Consider the following 26,659-nt stretch of genomic DNA (forward strand, 5'->3'; position numbering starts at 1 on the left):
CTCCTTACCCATGGGTTCTGCTAGGAATCGGTCTAGAATGTCACCATTGCCATCTCTCTTTGGGTGTCTGCAGGGCCTCCCAGAATTCCTCGCACAGGTGCATGAGCACAGGAGATACATACAAATGAATGATCAGGTCAGACCAGCCAACTGGTCTGCAGTAAAGCGTGTCCGGGGAGGGGAGGTCATATCTTGCTCATCGTTGAATCTCCACCCTGAACACGATGCCTGGTGTGGCAGTCACTGGCAGATCACCTCTTTATACTTCATGGAATTCCATAATAAATAGTGCAATCCATTCATATAAAACACAGCACCGTTCAATTGCTTACTCAGCTATCCCCTTTTCAGTGTGTGTAGAGGTGGAATTTCAGGTGTGTCAGTTTAGAGGTAGGAGCTATAAAGGGCCATAGAAGGAAGAAGTTGAAAGGTCATTCCTTCAGCACGTTGCTGTCCTTCGAATGTTGGCATCTGTGCTCACCTTGTGTGGAAGGTCTCAGTCCATGGAGCAGAGGGAAGGTCTGGGAGCCTGGAGGAAAAACCAGGGTGATGCTCTGTGACGTGCAGTCACCTCAGGGAAGCAGGAGGAATGGGAGGGTCACTCCTTCTAACTCAATTCCCCCCGTGGTGTGTTTCTACAGAGTCAGTGGTGGAGAGCATGAGCAGCCGCCAGGATGAGGAGGCTGCAGGTAGGGAAGAGCACGCAATGGGATCAAGTGGGAGAGGGTTCCTGGGAGCACCAGGGTCCACCTGCTGCCGGGAGAGGGAGGAAGTGGGGGATAGGACTTGGCGGGTGGGTGGGTGGGTGGCCTAATGAGTGGCACTCTGCTGTGGTGTTTTCCCCTGTGAAATCGATACCACGAAGAAGACTTGGGTCCCTGGTCTTTGTTGTGCTGTGTTTGTATTCCTCTCTCCTTTTCTTTGAGAGGAAGAATCGATTTTCCCTCCCAAAGCTGCTCCTTCCTGCTTTGGTCTCTGCCCATTGTGCAAGTTTGCTTTGTGATTTGCACCGTGAGGGCCCAGTGCACAAGAGCTGTTGACTTGGTTTCCTTTATTGGCCTTGAGGGACCTGAAGTGGTGGCACCCAAAGCTCTCCCAGGCCCTTGACCCTGGAGACCAAGTTGGTCGAGTGAGTGTCAGGTGGTGGGTGAGAAGGCAGCTCTCTGGCTCTGCATGTTTGGGATTTCTGGCCTCCCTGTCCTGTTGTGTCCTCATGGTGTGTCCTGAGGGAAGGGGCGTTCCCAGAGTTGGATGCCCAGAACAGGGAACTGAGGCACAGACAGTTGTACATCTCCTTTTGTGGCATGTGTTTCTTCTACAGGGGATGTGAGGAGTTCCCTAGTGTCCTAGAGGCTAAGGATCGAGTGTTCGATCCCTTCTGTGGTGCAGATTCAAGTGCCTGGGTTGGGAACCACTGCATCCCCTGGGAGTGGTGACAATCAATCAGTCAACCAATGGGATTGACATCAGACCATTCTGCATGGTCATTATCTAGGTTGTCTCCGCTACCAAGAGGCATTTTCACACGAAACCTGTGTGGGGAGGTAATGTTTTGAAGTGCACCCCAAAGAGCAAGATCTTTCTAAGTAGAACTTGGATTCTGCTGGCTCTTCTGTGTGGCTGGGTGTTATGGGCTTTGAGGGCTTGGCCTGGGAGTCAATTATTAGTCATTTCCCTGTTATCTTCTGCAATCAGGATGTCACTCGTTCTCTCTGTTGTCATGTATTTTCCAGAATCTTGCTTTGGAAACCTAGGATCTTGCTTCAGGATTCTGAGGGCAATTTTGTTCTTTACCACCTTGGCTGGAATAATCCCATGGTGGCCACACAACAGGGTGCACCCTGCCAATGAGCCAGATGAAGGTACTGAGGAACCTGACTCAATACATCCAGGCCTGAACAATGATTCTAGTTCATTCAGTGTTCCAAATTTCAGAACAAACTCTACAAATGATAAGCCATATCTTTCTTTTATTCCATGATGCAAATTCAAATGAAATAACTCGGAGTTCCCGTCGTGGCGCAGTGCTTAATAAATCCGACTAGGAACCATGAGGTTGTGAGTTTGATCTATGGCCTTGCTCAGCGGGTTAAGGATCCAGGGTTGCCGTGAGCCGTGGTGTAGGTTGAAGATGCGGCTTGGATCCTGAGTTGCAGTGGCAGTGGTCACTGTAGGCCACTACAACTCTGATTAGACCCGTATCCTCGGAATCTCCATATGCTGAGGGAAGCAGGCCTAAAAAAGGCAAAATGACAAAAAAGGAAAAAATAAATTGAATAACTCAGTTGGTAATTTCCCAACTATGGAAATAATGATTCATTTAAAATCGACATTTGGTTCCTGGTTAATAGCAAAGGTGACCTCACTCATTTTATGACATTTACTGCTATTTAATATTTCCAGTTGTAATAGATCCCTGCATGGAACCACATTTCCCAATTTGAAAACAATGCTAGAAATGATTTAGAACAAGATTATATTAACAAGAAATGGTGGATATTACAGAAAGCTCCTCTAACCCATTCCTCCAATTTTCACTAATGACAACGTCCATCACTGAATGGGGAACTCATTTTGTACACTGAGCAGCAAAAGATTCCTACAATTTTAATTAATGAAAAGTTCCCCATTTACATTCAGATTCAGTTTTTTTTCTGTGCCAGTAGTTGAGGTTGGACACATGCAAAATATTAGGAGGCCCCAGTATGTTACCATAGAGAACATGTACACTCCCATTTGTAGTAGCACGTTATTCCCAACAGCAAAGAGATGAAACCAATCACAAATGACAAGAGATCAGGAGACAGATCAAATGCGATATGTGACCAGAAGAGAACAGTATTCTACCTGAAACAAAATTAAAATTTTAAATAGGATACAAAAAGGATTATCCAAAAAAAAAAAAGTAAACACTGTTTGACCAAATGTGAGGAGTTCCCATCATGGCGTGCCAGCAGTGAAACTGATTAGGAAGCATGAGATTGTGAATATGCCCCATGGCCACAAACAGTGAGATATGGATCCGAAGATGCCATGAGCTGTGGTGTAGGTGGCAGATGCAGCTGGGATCCTGCCTTGCTGTGGCTCTGACATAAAATGGCAGCTACATCTCCTCTTAGACCCCTAGCCTGGGAACCTCCATATGGCATGCGTGTGGCCCTAAAAAGCAACAAGTTTTAATAGAAAAAAAATAGAGAAATCAGGCAGCACAGAGAAGGAAATATCGTGCAACTCAACGTATAGGCGGTAACCAGACTCAGCAGAGTGTCAGAGATGGAAAGTAGAAATGGCTAAGACCTGGCAGCAGGGCTGAAGGGGGAGTCATTCCTGAATGGGTGCAGAGGTCCTATGAGTTAACGATGAGAAAGGTTGTTATGGACAGTGGTGCAAAGTACATAGCATTGGGAAGGCCTGCTCTCCCCATGAGTTTCCTATTGCCAAAGTATTCCAAAGAGAAGCATTATGTATCTAAGAAAAGAAAAGAGGCGAAACATCCCAGAGGATGGAGTGTGAACACAGGAGCACCCTGTGGGAAGAGTAGGGAAGCTGAAATGATCTCCTGCCATTTCAGAAGATGGAGGAATGCGGTGGGACAGGAAAATGGGCAGGAGGATTCACGAGACTCTGTCATGGCAGCAGAACCTGCATGCTCGTGTTGGCCATTTCTCAGATGGAGAATATGCCACGGAGAGGTTCCCTTTAGCAAGAGAGGCAGAGGCTCCCTTTCTCAGGTCTTTCAAGGTGCTCTCTGCCGTCCTTCAAAACGTTTACCCGGGAGGATGGGCCAAGAGAAGCTCCATCCATGCTTCATCCCACCCCCACCCCTTGACTCCCAGCCCATGTCCAGTCAGGTGAGGTGCCCAGAGTACCTCCTGAGCAGCACCACCGCCTTGCTGACAGTGACTGTGTGTCCCCCTAGCAACCCTCGATGATGTTGTGGAGGCCGGCGGGAGTGAGAAGACCGAGGAGGAGGCCCTGGCTGGGGCAAATGAGGAGGAGGTGGGGCCGGGAACTGAGAAGGTGCAGGAGGAGGCTGCCTGCATTGACGAGGCAGAGGAGGAGGCGGGCCCATCCCTTGAAAATGACGAGGAGTCCCCAGCCAGCGACCTGGTTGAGCAGGACGACCAGCTTGTCCCCAAGGTAAGCTCACCTTTCTTGATCTGAGATTTAAAAAGGTGCCTCCTTTCTTCTTGGATGTGCCTACTTCAGAAAAGGAAATCTGAGAAAGTCCATTATAGAGGATATATGCAGATTCCTATTTGAAGGAATGTTGAGTCAAAGTTTGGTACCAACCAATAACTCCTTCCAAGGGGCATTGGCAAAAGAGATCACATCAGTTCCCAAGTGTACATAGGGAGCATTTGTCTATGAAGAAGTCTGAATGTTTTGTTTTGTTTGGTTTTGTTGTCTTTTTGCCTTTTCTAGGGCCACTCCCGTGGCATATGGAGGTTCCCCGGCTCAGGGTCAAATCGGAGCTGTAGCCACCGGCCTGCACCAGAGCCACAGCAACGCGGGATCCGAGCCACGTCTGCAACCTACACCTCAGCTCACGGCAATGCTGGATCCTTAACCCACTGAGCAAGGCCAGGGATCGAACCCGCAACCTCATGGTTCCTGGCCGGATTCGTTATCCACTGCGCCACGACGGGAACTCCAAAGAAGCCTGAATGTTTTTTAAATGAACGTGGACTTGGGAGGTCTTCCATGAAAAGCTGGTGCCTTTTCCAAATGTGACTTTGCTGTCTTCTTTTGGGGAAACGGACTCAACTCTGCCTTCTGTCTGTGTGCCTGTGGTCCGCAACCACAGGAAGACCTGTGGCCACAGTGCAGAGGATGCTGTGACACTTATAGGGTTTTCTTTTCTCTCATCACAGGTGGACGGGATGGACGATGAAAGCCGTAAGTATTCTGGAACCCGGCTCTGCTGAGGAGAAGTCCAGGTGTTGAGGAAGGGTGGGGGGTGCTTTCCTGCCCCTTTGGTTGCAGAGACACCCTGATTCTGGGTTCCTCCTGGGAATGGGGGTGAAGGATGGGGTGAAAGAGACTGACTTCCCACAAAGGGGAATTTCCCATGGGCTAGTCATGGATATGGTTCTACCTTTTGTTATTTAGGCTGTTCAGCGAAAGCTTGGCTTCTTTTCAAATGCTGAAACAATCTCAGAGGCATCAGAGATGTCAAGAGTGGTGATAATTGTGCTGTTTAGGTCACTGTGTTGGTTCTGCTTCTTTAGCAAGATTGGATTTTATTGACCCAGACACAGGTAAAATATTTCCTATCAAAAACTCTCTGTCCCATATACTGTATTCATTATTCGATCCACCCACAGTACTGTCATGAGATGAATACCAAGTGCTCAGCGCTGTTTGGAGAAACAGTTTTCATCTTGGTTACTATGAGCATTTGAAGTAATGATGCTGAAGGCAGAGAGGGAGATGTTTGTTGTCAGGAAAACACAGTGGTTTTTTTTTTTTTTTTTTTTTTTTTTTAGTGGGAGTCCATGCAGTCATCATGATTTCTAATTTAAAGATAGAAAAAACAGGAATCCTCATTGTCTGACTTGCACCTCCAGGTCCTGAAAGTGATAAGAGAAAGTCTGGGCCCCTTCCTTGGCACATGGCTCATTGCAGCAAAGGTGTGTTTTTCATTTGAGCTGCAGCTGGGATGGTAAACTTGACCATGAACATTAATGTGATGCTAGGGGCATTGTTCATGTATCTATCTCTTTGAGTTCCTGTTGTTTTGAAAAGGGGGGTCCTGATAAAACATAAAATTCCAGGAGTTACTGTTGTGGTGCAGTTGAAACAAATCTGACTAAAAACCATGAGGTTGTGGGTTCAATCCCCAGCCTCACTCAGTGGGTTAAGGATGAGGTGTTGCTGTGGCTGTGATGTAGGCCGAGAGCTGTAGTTCCAATTAGACCCTTAGCCTGGGAACCTCAAAATGCTGCAGGTGCAGCCCTAAAAAGAAAAAAACAAAGAAAAAAACACAAAATTCCAGAATCATGGAATCTGCACTCCATTGGCTTGTGTGGCAATTCAATTATGACTTTATATCTAAAAGTGAAATCATAGAGAATTGTCATTTTGATATTTTGGCTGCCCAACTTCCATTTGCTCTCTGAAAAGTACCCAGTCTTGTTTTGGGGAATTACTTTTTCCCCAATGACTCATAACCAGGTGCCCTGTTCTCCCCTAGCCCAGGGGCATGTGTGTGAATCAAAGGAAGTCAGTAGTACCCTCCCTTCTCTGGGATTTCAGTCTTGAGTAGTGTGGCTAAGGGACTGATGATGACTGGAGAGCAGTCATTTCTTATTTATTTATTTATTTATCTGTACATGATTTTTATTTTTTCCATTATACTTGGTTTACACTGTTCTATTAATTTTCTACTGTACAGCAATGTGGCCCAGTCACACATACATATATGCAAAGAGCAGTCATTTCTAACAGCAAGTCTCTAACAAAAGCAGCCCCATCCCAGGCCAGTTAAATCAGAGTCCCAGAGGATGAGGTGAAGACGTCAATATTCTTTAAAATCTTTGAAAACCTCCCCTGATGATTCTATTATGCAGCCTGGATGAGAACTTCTGCCAATGAGGCTGTGATGGAGCCTCCAGATCTGCCTGGTTTCTACACTTAATTTGATACCCTTCCTGATGAGTCTATGAGTTCTTAAAAGCCTTCCTTTAAGTCCTTGGATTAAATTCATCAGAGTTCATTTCATTCCCCGTAGCAAATGACCCCAATACTAAAATAAAAAACAATCATGGAGTTCCTTGGTGGCTCAGCAGGTTAAGGATCTGGCATTGCCACTGCTGTGGCTCAGGTCGCTGCTGTGGCCATAGTTTGATCCCTGACCTCAGAACTTTCACATGCTGTGGATGTGGCCAACAATAAATAGGTAAATAAAATAAAAAACAATTGCATGAAAATGCTTTACTCTGAACCCAATGCAAGTAAGTCACTTTGCCAAGAAACCCAAAACTAATAGATTTGACAGCTTAAAGCCAACAAATTTTATTTTCCTAATGGAAAAGCCTAATCCACTCATGAAAGAAAAGCCCATTATTCCACCAACACAGACTGGGGATTTGCATGGTATTAGGACAATTTTTTTAAGAATCCCTGGAAGACTTTAAGCAAAAAGACCCTGTGAGTACCAACATGTCCCCCTTTCCTTCTCTACCTGCTAGAGATAAATTAACATGTATCCAAACAGCTAGTTACTGCCAGCAACCATGTACAAATGAGGGATTTTGCAGGCATACTCTTCAAAGGAAGTTGGCATCAGGAGGGCTTTCTGGACCTTCCAAGAGATTTAAGCGTTTCAGATTTCCCAGGTGGCATCACAGGAGTGGAAATTGTATCTTTGAGAATGAGAGGATGAGTGGTCAGGGAAAATGGAAACTTTTCCAAAAGCCAGATTTCATTTTGATTGTGTCCCAAATCCAGAAAAGAGCCACTTTGGCTTGATGCTTCTCCCCTGGGTACAGGGCTGAATTTCAGGCTTGAGAACAAGTGTGCAGAGGCATCCTATGAAGCTTTCCCATGAGAAGAAATAATTTGTAATTTGTGAATAATTTATTTGCATTTACAGTCACATGGTTTTTAATCATAGTCAAATATTGAAGCAAAGTGATCTTGATAGGAAATAAATGCATTCTTTATTAAGTGTGAAGAAAGTAGCACTATGCCTTATATAAAGATTCACACACATCCTGTCCTTAGGAATTGTTTTCAAGTATATTAACAGCAGTCCTAGGCACTTTCAGATATCACAAGTTGGAATGCAATTGTCATTTTTTTTGTCTTTTGTCTTTTGGGGGCTGTACCCATGGCATATAGAGGTTCCCAGGCTGGGGGTAGAATCAGAGCTGTATCTGACAGCCTATGCCACAGCCAGAGCACCACAGGAACTGAGATGCATCTGTGGCCTATACTACAGCTCCTGGCAACACCAGATCCTTAATCCACTGATTGAGGCCGAGGATGGAACCCACATCCTCATGGATCCTAGTCAGGTTTGTTAACCACTGAGCATGCCAGGGACTATGAAATTGTCACTTTAAAACTCTCAGTTCTCCTTTCACTTGTAGACAAACAGCCCCTGAAGTCATTGGACTCCTTTAATCATATCTGTGAAGTAGGGGCTCAAGATCCCAGGATCTCTGGTTTGGACAGCACTGGATGGGGCATCAATGGCAGCTGTTGAGGCAGTGCACAAGCCCAAAGCACAACTTTTGAATTCTACTCCCAGACATGTTCTTCCCATTTCTGTACAGATGGCATCTTCAGTGTGGAGGCCGTTTCAGCATCTCCATTGCCTTGGTGAGTTCAGCTTGATGGTCAGCTTCCATCTCCATGTTGTATTGCCTCATGGTCACTCAAGGGGGCACCACTGTCATAAAGTCATCTGATGTTACCACTTGTAAGAGCTGGGAGTATGGGGTGACTGTTTCCTTATCTCAGTCTTGGGAACTAGCTATTGACTGTTAGTGTGATGCTTTGTGAGTCCATTGCCTTGAGGCCCCAAACAAACAGGCACTTGAAATCAGACCAGAGACAAGGTGTGTGAATCTCAGGCTCTGGAGATGTTTCAAACTGATATCTGTCAGTTCACATGCTCCAAATGTATGTTTATAACCATGTGTGTGAGATGTATGTACACATATACATGTGTCTGTTGGGAAGTAGGAAACTGGAAATAGAGGATATTGTAACCTCAAAAAAAAAATAACTTTAGATAGGCTGAAAAATAGGTAAGAGGCATTTTCTTACATACCAGTAAATGAGTAGAAGTTGTCAGGAGTGATTCTTTTTTTTTTTTTTTTTTTTTTTTGTCTTTCTGCCTTTTCTTGAGCTGCTCCTGTGCCATATGGAGGTTCCCAGGCTAGGGGTCAAATCAGAGCTGTAGCCATTGGCCTATGTCAGAGCCACAGCAACACAGGATCTGAGCTGTGTCTGCAACCTACTCCACAGCTCATGGCAATGCCAGATCCTTAACCCACTGAGCAAGGCCAGGGAATGAACCCGCAACCCCATAGTTCCTAGTTGGATTTGTTAACCACTGCACCACAACAGGAACTCCAGGAGTGATTCTTATATTCAGTTACCATCAGCTTTGCCAGGCCACTGTAATAACTGCTGAACAAGTTCTCTTACTTCCACTCTTGCCTTCATCCTCTCCCACAGTGTAATCCATTCTTCACAATACAGCCAGACTGATCTTTTAAATATGGTAGGAAGATTATCTCACGCTCTCATTTAAAGCCTTTGATAGCTTCCTCACCCTCCCTCCATCTGTTCCTCCCTCTGTCATTTTCTCTCTCTGTTTTTGGCTGCACCCATGGCATGTGGAAGTTCCTGGGCCAGGGGTCAAAACCACACCACAGCAGCAACCCAGGGTGCTTCAGTAACAATGCCAGATTTTCATCCTGCTGTGCCACAGGGGAACTTCTGCTTTACACCTCAATAAAGTAAAACCCAAACTTCTTATGGTGACCATAAAGCCCTACAATCCAATGCCTGCCTTTTTTTCTAGTCCTACCTTGTATAATTTTCCCTTTGCTTATCACATTCCAGCCACAGTGGCTCTCTTCCCACTCCTTAAACATGCCATCCTTGTTCCTCCTACAGACCCTTGCAGTTGGTGTTCTCTTTGCCCTAGATCTTTCCCCACATCTTCCCATGCAACTCTTTCTTATCACTCAGATCTTAGCTCCAGTGATACCTCTTCCAAGAAGCTTTGCCTGACTGCCCAGACTAAGGTAGCCTGGCTCTCTTCAGCTCCTCAGCCTACTTTCTGTACTTCATAGTACTTACAGCTTTTGTGTTCTGTTCAACTGCTTTCTCCCACTAGTACCTAAATGCCACATGAGGAGGGACTTAAAAAATTCATTGTTGTATCTCTAGTATTTAGAATTTTGCCCAGCCCAAAGTGCGTAATGGTAAACCCCAAAGTAAACTTTACTATGTGGCCTCAACATTCAAAGAGTTAACTTAAGGAGTTCCCACTGTGGCTCACTGATAAAGAGCCCAACTAGTATCCATGAGGATATGGGTGTGATCCCTGGCCCGGCTCAGTGCATTAAGGATCTAGTGTTGCTCTGAGCTGTGGTGTAGGCCACTGACTTGTCTCAGATCTGGTGATGCTGTGGCTGTGGTAGAGGCCGGCAGCTGTATTTCCAATTCTACCCCTAGCATGGGAACTTCCAAGTGCCTCAGGTGTGACCCTTAAAAAAATAAAAAAGAAAGGGTACCTTAAATTGCCTCACTTCAGTGTGTAACTTTATTAATAAGCAAGTGATATGCTTTTTGAGAAAACTAAAAAAATCATTTTTGCAGCTCATATAAAGCCCAGTTATCTTGCAGCCACATTTAGGTAGGTATGATGTCACTTTCAGAGAAACATTACTCTGTCCAAAATAATCACAAAGGAATTAGAATCTTTACTGCAGTCTGAAAGCTGCAGTAAAGCAAAAACTCTGAAGCACTTCTCAGATATCATCTTTCTTCTTTTTGTTCTTCCCTAGTACTTCTAAGGGTGGAAGATTGAAATCTATTTATTAATACTTTCCCTTTTTTCTCACTATATATACAAAAATAAATTTTGATAATTAAAATGTAAAAGCACAATGTAACAAGACAGTATTCTGTCACTACAGACACATTTTATATTTACTTAAACTTTCTTCAAAAGTGCCAGTGAAGTTTGTGTTGAATAAGAATGTGCACTGAAAATAAAAGTCCAATAAAACTTAAATAAGCAATTAAAATAATAGCTGTTGCACCACACTTGCCAGATCTTGATGTTTATTTGCGCTATGATGCCAGATTGACCTGGATTCAAATCCTAGTTCTGCCATTTGCTGTGTGATCTTGGACAAGTCATCTGAGTTCTCTGAGCCTTGATCTTCTCACCTATAAAATAGAGATTCTAATAATGGTCAGATTATAGCATCCTTTGTAAGAATTAAATGAGGTTATGTATGGCAGCTATTTAGCCCAGTTCTGGACTTCAATTACTTATTAAATAGATCCATAACATCTGGAAAATCATCAGTGAGGGTTCATTTTAACAACATAAATTACTCTTGTTAATAGGACTGGGAATGATGTCTAGGGACTTTCTGGGAAGCTTGTCACACCCTCTGTCTCCACCCCTCCCCACCAGGGCCCACCTCAGATTCCCTCTGCCCTTCCTCTTTTCAGTTTCTTCTGTCAGTCTGAACCCAATGGCTACATTGAGAGGAGATGTGTCATGGACGGCTTGTGTTCTAATTAGAATATGATGTGTGAGTTACCTTACTCAGAATCCAGCTGGCTGGACCTTTACATCCTTCTCATGTAGCCTATTTCCCAGCTTATGGTGGGGATGACTCATATATACTTCATCAAGTCTGGGTTGGCTTAAAGATCTGAGAACCAGCTTGGATAGCTCAACTGGAGTCATATGTAGAGCTTCCACAATTCTCCACTGCATGGTCTCACCATATTTCCAATTTATGATTCCTCATAGCATGGAGGTCTCAGGGCAGCTGAACTTCTTACATGGCAGCTGGTTTCCTCCCAGAGAGAAAGCAGATGCTTCCAGGACTGTTAAAGCCTGGACTCTGAGGTCCTGGCACATTTCTTTCATCACATGCTATTAGTGAAAGCAATTATAAAGCCAGCCCAGATTCAGGGGGAGAAGAGACTCCACATGTTGATGGAGTATGTGCATACAGGGAGGGGAGGAACAGCCAGCAGCTGTCTTTAGAGATGATCTGCCACAGTGAGAAAGTTCCCATTCTCTTCCTGCATAGGGGTGATGCGAGGGGATAGACCCTGACTACACAGTGCACTCCCTGCAAGACCACAACTCCTAGCTCCTTGTCTTTTTCTTACCTTAACCCATGAGCTAGAGAGGTATGAGGGCTGATTCTTCACCCTGATGTAAGCCCTGTGAGGGAAGGGAGGTGGATGACCCTAATCAGGTAGCTTTTTGAGCATAAATCTGAACACTTAGAGACTATTTTTCTCCTGAATCATTGCACTGAGCAATTAAAAGACAGACTCCCACTTGACATTCTGCTGAATGGAAAAAATCCTCCCCTCTTTCCCCCCATGTTAGCTTCTTGGTTATTTTCTCTATCCAGCATGTACCAGCCTTCTCTATCCAAATTCAGGAGGTGAGGAGATTCAATTTCTTATTAAATAGATCATAACATCTGAACTTTTATTACTCTTTTGACAAAACTCAGAAACAACTAATGTACTGGATGGCATTCCTCACTATTCAGACCTGTATTCAAATTCTCATAGGTATAACTAATGAGGGACAATTGCATCTTACATATTTGTGTATTGTGGTGGGGAATCTATAGTCCCTCTCCAGAATGTAAGCTTTATTGAAGACAGGGTCTGTGTCCTTACCTTATGGCTTATTTAGCACAGTGCTGGCACATAGCAGATACTCCAGATACTCAATGAGTAGTTGTCGATTGAAAGAGTGAAGAGATTGCTCTATGCAGAGGCTTACTGTTCCCTGAAACCAGAGTGAACCTACACATATCTCCATTTTGGTTTTGATATATCTGACTTTTTTTTTTTTTTTTTGGTTTGGATTTCAAATCCTCTGAAGTTTTGCTCTTACCCTTCACCACATATTCAACCCTGTGTCATAGTCCTCTCCCTTTGCTGGTATCAGGTTACTCTCGCTAGCTTCCACATTCAGCACACTTATTTTTACCTTTGCTGTCTTACTCCTATCTCCCACTGTACCAACCATACACAGTTATTACCCCAGTTTCACAGATAGGAATACTGAGGCTTCTTATAAAGAGGAGTTTTAGACTGGATTTTCCAGGGTAATAGGAGATATCATCTCCATTTTATAGATTAGAAAAGAGGCTTACAGGGGTTAAGTGGTTTTCCAATGTGGAGTCAGAATTTTTTTTTTTTTTTTTTTTTTTTTGCTTTTTTAGGGCCACCCCTGGGGCATGTGGAGGTTTCCAGGATAGGGGTCAAATCATAGTTGCAGCTGCCAGCATACACCACAGCCACAGCAATGCCTGATCCTTAATCCACTGAGTGAGACCAGGGATCAAACCCAAATCCTCACAGATACTAGCTGGGTTCATTACCAATGAACCACAATAGGAACTCCCTGGAGTCAGAATTTAAATCTTGAGTTTTCTACCTCTAAATCTGGTTCTCTCATGGTGTTGATATGAGAATTAAATGAGATAAAGTATGTATAAACCCACCCTCCCAAACACAGTGACAGGAATGCAAAGGCACTGAAAACAGTTTCATGATAAAGAAGTCAAATTCATTCCCCATTCACAAAGCAAACAAATAAAAAGCAGACATGAATTGTTCTCCTTTAAAATTCAATGCAGTCCATTGAGAAATAAAAGAATTTATATGGGGGTCTTAACTCCAAACACCTGCCTGTCTCATGTTCTGAACCATGAAATGGAGCTTTCCAAAAGCCTTCAGGCCGCAGGTTGCTGTCGTGGTGCTGAACCGTCACTGTCTGCTCTCAGAATAATGTTCTAAATATCAGAATAGGAAATGGTAACAAAGAAGAGAAGGAGCAGGAATGCAGAACCAAAGCAAAGAGAGGTTATTGGAGAGGCTTATTTGCTTCCAGAGGTTTCTAGGGAGGAAAAAAGTGAGGTCTTTGCCCTTCTTTTCAAATATAGACATTATTCTTCATTCAAACTCAGGAGTAAAATAGCTTCAAATATGTTTGCAGATAAACCATCTGCTCTCCAGTCTCTTGCTACTGGTGCTATCACAAATCAGGAAGCAAACAGATTTGTATAACACAGTACTTCTCACTGTTCAAACTTGTTCTTTGTTCTCAGAAATTTAAATAGTTTATCTAATGCAGGACAGTTGTAACTGCAATTCAATTACTCTAGTGATGTTTATGGAGGCTTTTGTACTCCAGGGACTGTTCTTGGCAACCAGACAAGTAGTGGAAAAGAGGGATGAGGTCCCTGTTGTCATGGAGATAATATTTTTGTGCAAGAAGACTGAAGATAAACAAATAAATTAAATAATATGAGATTCTAATAAGTACTGTGAAGAAAATAATCAGCAGTTATAAGGAAAGAAAATTATCTTTTTTCATGGCAGTTGTATGTGTTGAGGGTAGTGTATATAACTGATAATGCTAATACATACTGGCATTTATTTATTGTTAGGTGATAGGTACTAGTCTGAATATCTTACCTGCACTAACTCATTTAATAACTACAACAACTCTATGATGTGGCTACTATTATTTCATTCTCATTTTATAGGTGAGATGGCTGAGGCACAGGAAGTTTAAGGCACAGCCCAGACAACATTTTAGTCTTGTGAGATGCTGAGCAAAGGACTCAGCCCAAAGTCATGTAGTAAGTCAGGAGTAGAGCTGAGATTTGAGTCCAGATAGTCTGCTGTCAGAGTCTACCCTAGAATCTGAGATGCCTAGAAACCAGTGATGAGAATGAAAGGAAGATGACATGAGAAAAAATGGTAAGAGAAGCAACCTCCTTGAGCAGGTGCACACGCACATATGCACGCACACACACACACACACACACACACACACACACACACACACACACACACACACAGACTGAAACACACACAGAGACACGGAGTTTAGAGACTCAGGAGAGGGAGCACTGTCTGAGAAGCTCATACACAACATTGCATCTTGTTTTCTGAGAGCTCAACTTTCTGATATTCATGAATCAATCTTCATTTTCCCCTCTTGTTACACCAGTGATTCTATTGCTCAGACCTGATTCCTAATGAGATTCTGCTCTGCTCGATTTTGGATGGAGCTCCACTCCATCACTCATGAGAAGTCAGTTTTAATTGGGGATTTTTATATCCCTAACTCAGTCTCTGAGAGGAGCTTCAGAGACAGGGCAAAATGACTGAGTGTCAGTTTGGTTTATGAAAAGCTTTTGCATTGAAAGCTTTGAACACTTCTTTAGATCATCCATTCCTCCTTTGTGTGAAGGAAGCTTGGTGATATCTGAATCTAATTCTCCATAATCTGTCCTTAGGCACACTAGCTTTTTAGTAGTCCTTTTTAGTTTTTCAAGTTGACCATGTAAGCTTACTTCACTGGGTGTCTTTGTCATGGAATTTTAGTATTTCATTCATAATATCACGTCAAAAAATGACATCTAATAGGAATATTGGTATATCCCACTTTAAATATTTTTTTTTCTGTTGAGTCAAGCACACATTTACTAAATATTTGGAATGTACAATGCACTATGCCCCATGTGAAGGGAAGCCTTCTACAACTGAGAAGGCTGAAGCTCTGTATTTGTTGAGTACTTTGCTCAGTCACATGGGTTGTTAACAGCAGAGCTGGAAATGGTACCATGTCCTGGCCACCTAATTCAAAACTCCTTTTTTTTAATCTATTTTGTTAATTTGAAAATTTAATGGTTAATTGTTTTTTTTTTATTTTCCCACTGTACAGCAAGGGGATCAAGTTATCCTTACATGTATACATTACAATTACATTTTTCCCCACCCTTTCTTCTGTTGCAACATGAGTATCTAGACAAAGTTCTCAATGCTATTCAGCAGGATCTCCTTGTAAATCTATTCTAAATTGTGTCTGATAAGCCCAAGCTCCCGATCCCTCCCACTCCCTCCCTCTCCCATCAGGCAGCCACAAGTCTTTTCTCCAAGTCTATGATTTTCTTTTCTGAGGAGATGTTCATTTGTGCTGGATATTAGATTCCAGTTATAAGTGATATCATATGGTATTTGTCTTTGTCTTTCTGGCTCATTTCACTCAGGATGAGATTCTCGAGTTCCATCCATGTTGCTGCCAATGGCATTATGTCATCCTTTTTTATGGTTGAGTAGTATTCCATTGTGTATATATACCACTCTTCTGAATCCAATCCTCTGTCGATGGACATTTGGGTTGTTTCCATGTCCTGGCTATTGTGAAGAGTGCTGCAATGAACACGTGGGTGCATGTGTCTCTTTTAAGGAGAGTTTTGTCTGGATATATGCCCAAGAGTGGGATTGTGGGGTCATATGGAAGTTCTATGTATGGACTTCCAAGGTATGTCCAAACGGTTCTCCATAGTGGCTGTACCAGTTTACATTCCCACCTGCAGTGCAGGAGGGTTCCCTTTTCTCCACAGCCCCTCCAGCACTTGTTATTTGTGGATTTATTAATGATGGCCATTCTGACTGGTGTTAGTTTTGATTTGCATTTCTCTTATAATCAACGATGTTGAGCATGTTTTCATGTGTTTGCTGGCCATCTATATATCTTCTTTGGAGAACAGTCTATTCAGGTCTTTTGTCCCTTTTTCCATTGGGTGATTGGCTTTCTTGCTGTTGGGTTGTATAAGTTGCTTATATATTCTAGAGATTAAGCCCTTGTTGGTTGCATCATTTGAAACTATTTGCTCCCATTCTGCAAGTTGTCTTTTTGTTTTCTTTTGGGTTTCCTTTGCTGTGCAAAAGCTTTTCAGTTTGATTAGGTCCCATAGGTTTATTTTTACTCTTATTTCTATTGCTTTGGGAGACTGACTTGATGTTGATGTCAGAGAGTGTTTTGCCTATGTTCTCTTCTAGGAGTTTGATGGTGTCCTGTTGTATATTCAAGTCTTTCAGCCATTTTGAGTTTATTTTTGTGCATGGTGTGAGGGTTTGGTCTAGTCTCATTGCTTTGCATGCAGCTGTCCAGGATTCCCAGCAATGCTTGCTGAATAGACTTTCTTTTTCCCATTTTATGTTCTTGCCTCTCTTGTCAAAGATTAATTGACCATAGGTGTCAGGGTTTACTTCTGGGTTCTCTATTCTGTTCCATTTGTCTGTCTTTCTGTTTTGATACCAGTACCACACTGATTTGATGACTGTGGCTTTGTAGTATTTCTTGAAGTCTGGGAGGGTTATGCCTCCCGCTTGGTTTTTGTTTGTCAGGATTGCTTTGGCGATTCTGGGTCTTTTGTGGTTCCATATAAAATTTTGGATTGTTTGTTCTAGTTCTGTGAATAATGTCATGGGTAATTTGATCGGGATTGCAATGAATCTGTAGATTGCTATGGGTAGTATGGCCATTTTTACAATATTGATTTTTCCAAACCAGGAAATTGGAACATCCTTCCATTTCTTTATATCTTCTTTGATTTCTTTGATTAAAGTTTTATAGTTCTTGGCATATAGGTCCTTTACCTCCTTGGTCAGGTGTAGTCCGAGGTATTTGATTTTGTTAGGTGCAATTTTAAAAGGTATCGTACTTTTGTATTCCTTTTCTAATATTTCATTGCTGGTATACCAAAATGCAACTGACTTCTGAATGTTAATCGTATATCCTGCTACTTTGCTGAATTTATTAATCAGTTCAAGGAGTTTTGGGGTTGAGTCCTTAGGGTTTTCTATGTATAGGATCATGGCATCTGTGAACAGTGACAGTTTGATCTCTTCTCTTCCTATATGGATGCCGTTTACTTCTTTTGTTTGTCTCATTGCTGTGGCTAGGACTTCCAAAACGATGTTGAAGAGCAGTGGTGAGAGTGGGCATCCCTGTCTTGTTCCAGATTTGAGGGAGAAGGCTTTCAGTTTTTCCCCCTTGGGTATTATATTCATTGTGGGTTTATCATAAATGGCTTTGAGTATATTCAGGAATGTTCCCTCTATACCCACTTTGGCGAGGGTCTTGATCATGAATGGATGTTGGACTTTGTCAAATGCTTTGTCTGCATCTATTGAGATGATCATATGATTTTTGACCTTTTTTTTTTTTGTGAATGTGGTGTATGATGCTGATTGATTTGCGTATATTGAACCATCCTTGTGAACCTGGGGTGAACCCTACCTGGTCATGGTGTATAATTTTTTTGATATGTTGTTGGATTCGGTTGGCTAAGATTTGGTTGAGAATTTTTGCATCTATATTCATCAAAGATATTGGCCGATAGTTTTCTCTTTTGGTGGTATCTCTGTCTGGTTTTGGAATGAGGGTGATGGTGGCATCATAGAATGTCTTTGGGAGTATTCCTTCTTCTTCAACCTTTGAAAGAGTTTAAGGAGGATGGGCACCAATTCCTCTTTATATGTTTGATAGAATTCGCCTGTAAAGCCATCTGGTCCTCGACTTTTATTTGTAGGGAGTGATTTTATGACCTCTTCCATTTCATTTCTAGTGATGGGTCTGTTCAGTTGGTCTGTTTCTGCTTGATTCAGTTTTGGCAGGCTGTAAGATTCTAGAAAATTGTCCATTTCTTCCAGATTGTCAAACTTGTTGCCATATAGTTGTTGATAGTATTCTCTTATGGTTTTTTGGATTTCTTCTGTATCTGTTGTGATTTCTCCTTTTCCATTTATAATTTTGTGTATTTGGGTTCTTTCTCTCCTCTTTTTAGTGAGTCTGGCCAGGGGTTTGTCAATTTTGTTCACCTTTTCAAAGAACCAGCTCTTGGTTTTATTAATTTTCTCTATTGTTTTTTGAATCTCTATTTTATTGACTTCTTCTTTGATCTTTATAATTTCCTTCCTTCTGCTGACTTTAGGTCTTTTTGGTTCTTCTATTTCTAATTTGTTTAGGTGGAGGGTTAAGTTGTCCATTTGGGATCTTTCTTCTTTTTTGAGAAAGGCCTGTATTGCTATAAATTTCCCTCTGAGCACTGCTTTCGCAGCTTCCCATAGATTTTGAGAGGTTGTGTCTTCATTATCATTTGTTTCAAGGTAGTTTTTAATTTCCTTCTTGATTTCTTCATTGACCCATTGGTTTTTTAGTAGCATGTTGTTTAGTCTCCATGGAGTAGGTTTTTTCTCTTTGCTTTTCCCATGGTTGATTTCTAATTTCATGGCATTGTGGTCAGAGAAGATACTTGAGATAATTTCTTTGCTCCTAAATTTATTGAGATTCGCTTTATGTCCCAATATGTGGTCGATTCTTGAGAATGTTCCATGAGCATTTGAGAAGAATGTGTATTCTGATTTTTTTGGATGTAGTGTCCTGAAGATATCAATGAAGTCTAACTTTTCTATTGTTTCCTTTAGGACTTCTGTTGCTTTATTGGTTTTCTGTCTAGAGGATCTGTCCATTGATGTGAGGGGGGTATTAAGGTCTCCTACTATCATTGTATTCCCATCAATATCTCCCTTTATGTCTGCTAATATTTGTTGTATGTATCTGGGTGCTCCTATATTTGGGGCATATATGTTGACAATAGTAACATCCTCTCCTTGGATGGATCCCTTAATCATTAAGTAGTGTCCTTCTTTGTCTTTCTTAATGACTTTTGTTTTAAAGTCTATTTTGTCTGATAGGAGCGTTGGGACTCCAGCTTTTCTGTCACGTTTATTGCCATGAAATATTTTTTCCCACCCTTTCACTTTCAATCTATATGTATCCTTTATCCTAAGGTGAGGTTCTTGTAGGCAGCATATTGAAAGTTTTTGCCTTTTTATCCACTAAGTCACTCTGTGTTTTTTGATTGGGGCATTCAGTCCATTGACATTTAAGGTGATAATTGATAGATGATTATTTATTGCCATTTTGAACCTCGTGTTCCAGTTGATTCTTTGGTTCTCCATTCTTCCTTTCTTTCTTTTTTATTTTTGGTTGGATAGTCTCCTGTTATTATCTGTTTGAGTGTGTTTTTTTTTTTCATTTTTTGCGAATGCAGTGTTAGGTTTTGGCTTGTGGTTGCCCTGTTTTTTAAGTATGCTAACCCCTTCCCATAATTGTGTGTTTTAGCCTGATGGTCCTATAAGTTCAAACACTTCATTACTATATTAAAATTAAGAAGAGAAACATACAAACAAACAAAAAGGGTCTATTTATTTCCTAACATCCCTTGCCCACATTTTATGATTTTGATGACTCTTTTTTATTTTTTTATTTTTAATTTTATTTTGTTTGAAGCATGTTCATGATTAAATCTGTATGCTGGCTTATTTGAGTGACTGCTCTCTGATTGCAGTTTCCTCAGTCCTAGTTCTTCCTTTTCTTCTTCATCTTTTTTCACTTCTGTTTTCTTCCCATTCCTTCCTTTCTTTTTGGTTTAGAGAAGCCCTTTCAGTATTTCTTTTAGCTTGGGTTTTGTGTTGCTGTATTTTTGTTTGTTGGAAAAAAATTTTATTTCCCCTTCTATTTTAAATGATATTCTTGCTGGATAGAGTGTTCTAGGTTGCATTTTTTTTCCTTTTAGCACTTTAAATATCTCTTGCCATTCCCTCCTGGCCTGTAGCATTTCTGTAGAGAAATCAACTGATAATCTTATGGGGGTTCCCTTGTGGGTAACATTCTGCTTTTCTCTTGCTGCCTTTAGGATCCTCCCTTTATCACTAACTTTAGCCATTTTTATTATAGTGTGTCTTGGTGTGGGTCTATTTGGGTTCAATTTGTTTGGGGTCCTCTGTGCTTCCTGTTTCGTGAACTCAGTATCCTTTAGATTTGGGATATTTCCAGCAATAATTTCTTCAAATATATTTTCCATCCCCTTATCTTTTTCTACTCCTTCTGGAATTCCTATTATGCGTAAATTGGCCTGCTTTATATTATGCCATAGGTCTCTTATATTGCTTTCATGTTTTTATGATTTGGTTTTCTGTCTGCTGACCTGATCGGGTGATTTCCATTATTCTATCTTCCATATCACTGATTTGTTCTGCATTATTCATGCTGGTTTTTACTGCCCTTATTTCAGTTTGCATTTCTGCATATGAATGTTCTAGTTTTTCATGGCTCCTCCTTATATTTTCTAGTTCCTTTCTGAGGGTATCTCCATTACTGTTCATAATTTCTCTTAATTCCTTCAGTATTTTCCCTATTTCTCTTTTGAACTCTAGGTCTGTCAGACTGCACATATCTGTTTCATTGTTGACAGTTTGAGGTGAGTTCTCCTGTTGGTTAGACTGGGAGTGGTTTCTCAGCTTCTTCATCTTGCTTGTTGTTTTCTTTCTCCTGAGGGAGTTGTACTCTCCTTGACCAGGCAGTGTTTGCCTTGTCACTGCTGTGGAATGTTTCCTGAGGGCTGGTGTTGTTGGTCAGTCTTTTTTGAGGCAGTGTGGCTTTTCTGGAGTGTTGATGGGGCTAACAGGGTCTCTTTGAAGCAAAGGGGGCTTTCTGAAGGCAGACAGGACTGGGATGTCCACACCACGATGGTAGCAGATTTCACTCGGTCAGTCAGAGCTTGCTCTGGTGTTTTTAGGCTGTGGGGTTCTTGCAGAGGGTTGTTGGTGTTGGGAAGCTGTTCCTCAGGAGTGCATCACCCCCTGAGGTCTGGAGCTGCTGTCTGGGTCACTGAGAACCTGGGAGGCTCTTCCCTAGGGCAGCCCAACTCAGAAGGACGGCCTGAGAATGTAGGCAGATCTTTTCACAGTCTGGCCAAGCTTGTTGTAGCTTTTCTGGGCTGCATGGGGTCCTGCAGAGAGCTGGCATTCCTATGCAGCCGTTCTGCAAGAGTTTGGCTCCCCCCAAAAGCTGCGGCAGCTATCTGGGCCACTGTGAACCCAAGAGGCTCCTCCCCAGGGCAGTCTGACTCAGAAAGACTCTCGAAGAACTAGGCAGATCTTTTCATGGCCCGGCCAGACTTGTTGTAGCTTTTCTGGGGTTTGGGGGCTCCTGCCGAGAGCTGGACGTCCTGTGCTGTTGTTCTGCGGAAGTGCATCTCCTAACAAGAGCTGGAGTGGCTAATTGGGCTGCTGTGAAGCCGGGAGGCTCCTCCCGGGCAGCCTGACTCAGAAAGACCATCTGAGATCTTTTGACGACCGGCCAGGCTTGTTGCAGCTTTTCTGGACTGCAGGAGTTCCTGCCTGGAGCTGGCAGTCCTATGCAGCTGATCCACTAGAGCTTGGCACCCCCTGAGGGCTTGGGCGGCTAGCTGGGCCACTGCCAACCCAGGAGGCTCCTCCCCAGGTCAGCCCGACTCAGAAAGACCGTCAGAGAATTAGGCAGATCTTTTTGCGGCCTGGCCAGGCTGGTTGTAGCATATCTTGGCTGCAGGGGGTCCTGACTGGTGCTGGAAGTCCTATGCAGCTGATCCGTAAGAGCTCGGCACCCCCTGAGGGCTTGGGTGGCTTGCTGGGCCAATGCCAACCCAAGAGGCTCCTTCCCAGGGTAGCCCGACTCAGAAAGACTGTCCGAAAATTAGGCAGATATTTTCATGGCCCAGTGAGCCTTGTTGTAGTTTTTCTGGGCTTCAGGCCTTTTCTCAGGGGCTGGTGGTGTTTGGTGCTGCTCTGCAGAAGTGTAGCCCCTCCAAAGGGCAAGCAGGCCTGTGCAGGGACAGCCCCTTCAGTGGTAGGCTTCAGGCAGTTGTTGAGGCCAGCCCTCCTGGATGGCCGGCAGCCCCAGTTCCAGCGAGTGCATACAGGGTGGTGGGGGTGGGGGGAGGGGATGCATTGGGAAGCACAGTGTTCTGACAGCTAGCGGGCCAGTAAGCTTGCTGTGGTGTGGGGAGTATTCTATGGGGACCCACCCCTTCTTCTCTCCCCTCCCCAGCACGGGTGCAGACCAGGCTCTTCTCCCAGGTTCCCTCTGATGTGGCTTTCCACTTCCCCACCCCTAGAGTATTGCTCCCTTCCCCTGTGACACCTTTGTTTTCTAGTCTCCCAGGCAGTCTCTGCCCCATTAAACTTGAAAGACTGGTTTCTAGACCTCCCAAGCAGTCTCTGCTCCACCCCACCCCACCAGCCCTTTCCCGGGGACTAACCTCTGGAGCCGAGGTCTCGGTGCCCAGCCCCCACCCAGGCATCTCAATTTTTGGTGACTGTGCCCATAGTTCAGATGGTCCGTTCGGTTCTTGATCGGCTTTTCCGTACTCTGACTTACTGCTATACTCTTCTCTGCATCTGGAGATTCCTCTGGTTCGTTTGATCTTTCCCCCGTGGAGGTGACTTTCCAGCGTGCGGGATCCCTTTCTCCTCTGCAGTTCCCTTTCGGGAGCACCCATCCCGCTCGGATTCACCTTCTCTCACTCTCCTCTTTTCTCCCGTTCTGCCCAGTAATGTCACGAACTTCTTGCCGTTATTGGAGTTTAGGTTCCTCTGCCAGCGATTGGTTGCTGTTCTGTGCAAGTCATTTATCCTGTAGATGTGTTTTTTGTGTGTGTGTTTGTGGGAGAGGGCGAGCGTGTCCCCCTACTCTTCCGCCATCTTGTTATCTCCCTCTTTCCTATTAAAAAGGAATGTATCTGAAGGTTCTTGTAAATAAGTGAGTTACTATGTTTACTATATGAATCTGTTTGCCAAAATTATATCGATAACCTACACCTTCTGTAATATCACTGTTATATAAAGTGACGTGTTTCTGGGTGAGTTTGTAACTTTATTTCTTAGATTTCCTTTCCCTGGGAATTATTCACTCTATCACTAAAAAGTCATTTGACAATTTCAAATATGGCAAAGCTAAAACTGGTTGATTTTCAGTTGTCATTTCAGTGCTTATTCTAAGCTTCTCTCACCTTTCAATCCTGTGAATGTAACCCTTGAATTATTTACTTGTGCTCACTGAGTCTTGGCTTGCCCAAGGTCCCCTCAACAGAGTGTACATCCCACTTTCATTATTCACCTCAAACAACATTCACAAACGTTCTGCCTTCAAACAGTCTAAAGAGTTTTTATTGTGCAATCTCCCAAATTATGTAAGTTTTTTCATTTCTAATTTCAGATGTTTTATGCTGCCTTTCGTCCTTACCATCACTGTGTCATTTCTTGCCTGCCTCCTGTGGGCAGAGCACAGAGTGAATCACTCACTTGACATGTGTTATTTCATTTAATTTTCATAGCAAGCCCATCACATAGGAATCATCAGAGCTTATTGAGCCAAGGCATAGAGAGGTGTTAAGTTGCTCCAAAACAGCTCATCATGAGTGGCAGAATCAAGGTTCCTACCACAGTGCACAAGACTCTGAAGTCAGAGCTCTTCCCTTCTATTAAACATCCTCACATCCCTATATCCCTCCCTTAGAAGTGCTTAAATTACAAAGAACAAAACACCTCCTGCACAGAACTCTGAAGCAAATGTTCTGCTCAGTCAAGTTCATTAGCTGGTTGTCAGGAGAAATCCCCAGAAAATGCCTGTTATCTGTGCTTTCAGTCAGTAAATGTTGAAAACTCTGCATCTGTGAACGCTTTGTCCTTCTTCTCTCCTTGCCAACCAGCTCAGTATTCTGCTGCCAACACAACCTTTCTCTCCTCTCCCTGTAACTTGATACCCCATGCTTGATTCACACTGGATTCCAAATCAATAGTAAATTTTTAGCCAATTGAAAATCCAGGCTACTTCCCACTCCTGCTTGGCACTCACTTCCCATCTCCCTCTGGCTGTCTTCTATTCCCATGACCATCAAATTGAGTTTTCACCTATTATCTCTGCTCATGCTCTGTTATTTCAGGTCTGAGCAAAGCAATGGAGACAGTTCCTTTCTTTCAGCGTTGGTGCTCTCTAGGAGGTTAATGTGGCAATATTTGTAATGATTATGAAAAGGAGGCTTTACTTTGATGCTTCCCACCTGTAGCTACAGTTCTGGCTTTATTTTTATGGCCTGATTTTTGGCATCTGGGAATATGATTCTAAGACTACAAAATATTTCAGTTGCAAAGGGAAAGATTCTAATATTCAACCTCTGCAGTAATAATAGCTTCTATTTAAGCTCCTACCATGTGTTAGGCATTATTCAGGGTAAACTGTATTAGATGTATGACACATTAATTTATCCACATGACAACCCTGTGAATTCTGTTGGTCCCATTTACAGATGAGGAAATTGAGACAGAGGGAGTTAAGAAATTGACTCATCATTATCAGCTTAAAAGTGGCAGCCTCAGGATTCCAACCCAGGCAGTCTAACTCTAGTAATGTTTATTCATTCTGCATCTCTGCCCAATGGTGGATGAATCCTGGAAAGAGCTCTGTATCTGAAGCTAGGAAACTGGAATGCGTCCTGGCCCTGCCACTTATTAGAGGGGAGAGGGCACTCAATTTTCCTATTTGTAAAATAAGGACAAGCTGGGCTGATGTGATATTCAGTGAGAGTGGTGCACATGAAAGTGCTTTGTGAGCTACAAAGCAAAGGCTAGAGGTGGCATCATGAGCGTTGTCTCCTCATATTACTCTCCTTGAGATGCAGCCTCGGTTCATTTAGATTTGATTCAAAGCACATGATGTGTCTGCAAGGTGCTGGCATTAATAACCATCTAATATTTTGTCAAGCTAGTGGGTTGCTTTATCACCATTTCTGCTCTATCCAAATTATGAAAATGCCCAGGTTTTGCCCCTTTGAAAGAACATAAAATATTGGCAGATTTCTGAAATTAGGCTTCAATTGATATTGGAGTTCCATTTTAAAAGACCTACTGACACCAAAGTCCAGTTTGTTGAGGAGCCCCAGGCCCCCCATACATGCAGGGAGTGATGCTTCGGAAGAGCCTCCAAGGGTTGTGGGTTCTTGGAAGGTATAGGGTCTGCCCCTGCTCAATTTTCTGTGCCAAGTTCCTGAGTAGCTTGATTTCTAGGGAAAATACCTAATTGCTGGTGTGGCAGTATCTTAGGTAGGAAACAGCAAGGCATAGTGGAAGGAACACAGGGAGATTTGGGTCCTGTTGAATGCTGGCTCCTCACAATATCACCAGATTCCCTGCAGTTAAGACCAGGCTGAGTTTATTGCTTGCCTCAGTCAAGCAAGCACCACCTAGATGGAGTTTTAACTTCTCAGAGCAAGGAGAGTGAAGTTGGGACATTTAGGAGGCTTTGAAGAAGCCTTAACTAGGACTGGATGAGGATCAGCTATAATAGTTTAAGACTAGTGAACACAGTAAGCCAAGAGGGGTCGTGGAGCCATTTGACGCTATATTGGTAAAACCAGGCAGTTTGAAGTAGGTTTTGGGAAGTCTCTGGAGTGAATAACAATGTCATTTACAACTTTTATCTTCCTGGCCAAGAGTTTCCTGGGAGAGCAGAGCATGTTGATGAAGACAGTGAAATAGTAGTTTTGTCAGTGAAGTCAGCAGAACTGTCCCACTAGTGTAGACAGTGAGCCATGATGGTGTAGACAGTTTTTAGCTCTCAGCCTGACCCCTGGTGGGAGCTTACCAGATGTGTGACCTAGGTCATTATCTGTGAAATGGTGATGCTCATACTGACTTTACAAGATATGTTTGAGGATTGAATCATAGGATACATATAAAATACCTTGAACAGAATAAGTACTCAACTACTAGCAAGTTTCTGAACTTTCAGAAATAACATCTGCAATCACTGTGAAGAACTTGTCTTTGCATAGTAGGAAGCTGCTATCCTAGCTGATGGTTTGAGAATCATGCTGCTGTAGCCATGACCCCTGGCAGCAGAGTGGATGTGCTGCACCGTACCTTTCTCTCCATGTGACTGAGCTCCTGATCAAAATCTTGTGCAGGGAATTCCATGGTGTCTCTTGGGGTTAAGGATCCAGTGTTTTCTCCACTGCAGTGTGGGTTTGATCCCTGGCCCAAGAACTTCTGTATGTCATGGGCATGGCCAAAAAGAAAAGGAAAAAAAAAAAAAAACTTGTCCAGGGCATCTACTTGTTAGAAACTAATTCACACACAGAAGTCCAGCTGCAAGGGCATCTAGGGAATATTGTTTTCTTGCCTTTCTGGCCTCTGTATGCTATGGAGAGGTTGGACTGGGTATAGAGCAAAG

The 26,659-nt window shown here is 42.9% G+C and overlaps 1 protein-coding gene across 2 annotated transcripts in view; it reads left to right on the forward strand.

Annotated features, from left to right (window-relative positions):
• The window catches only part of LOC110258382 (uncharacterized), a 160,587-nt gene that overhangs the window by 27,672 nt on the left and 106,256 nt on the right, over window positions 1-26,659 (forward strand). The window contains exons 5-10 of one of the 2 annotated variants that reach the window (XM_084980907.1): window positions 642-689; window positions 3,920-4,140; window positions 4,875-4,899; window positions 5,113-5,261; window positions 5,490-5,633; window positions 8,097-8,328. In XM_084980907.1, the coding sequence (XP_084837033.1) occupies window positions 642-689; window positions 3,920-4,140; window positions 4,875-4,899; window positions 5,113-5,150 (332 nt within the window). In that variant the 3' untranslated portion in view covers window positions 5,151-5,261; window positions 5,490-5,633; window positions 8,097-8,328. The remainder of the gene's footprint in view (window positions 1-641; window positions 690-3,919; window positions 4,141-4,874; window positions 4,900-5,112; window positions 5,262-5,489; window positions 5,634-8,096; window positions 8,329-26,659) is intronic. The other variant, XM_084980906.1, reaches the window with a different exon arrangement.

The sequence above is a fragment of the Sus scrofa genome, chromosome 10 (assembly GCF_054392235.1).
Source record: "Sus scrofa isolate SSC_HxYL_T2T_F1_AM1 chromosome 10, Sscrofa_HxYL_maternal_Yorkshire_Landrace_v2.0, whole genome shotgun sequence".
NCBI classification, from domain to species: domain Eukaryota; kingdom Metazoa; phylum Chordata; class Mammalia; order Artiodactyla; family Suidae; genus Sus; species Sus scrofa.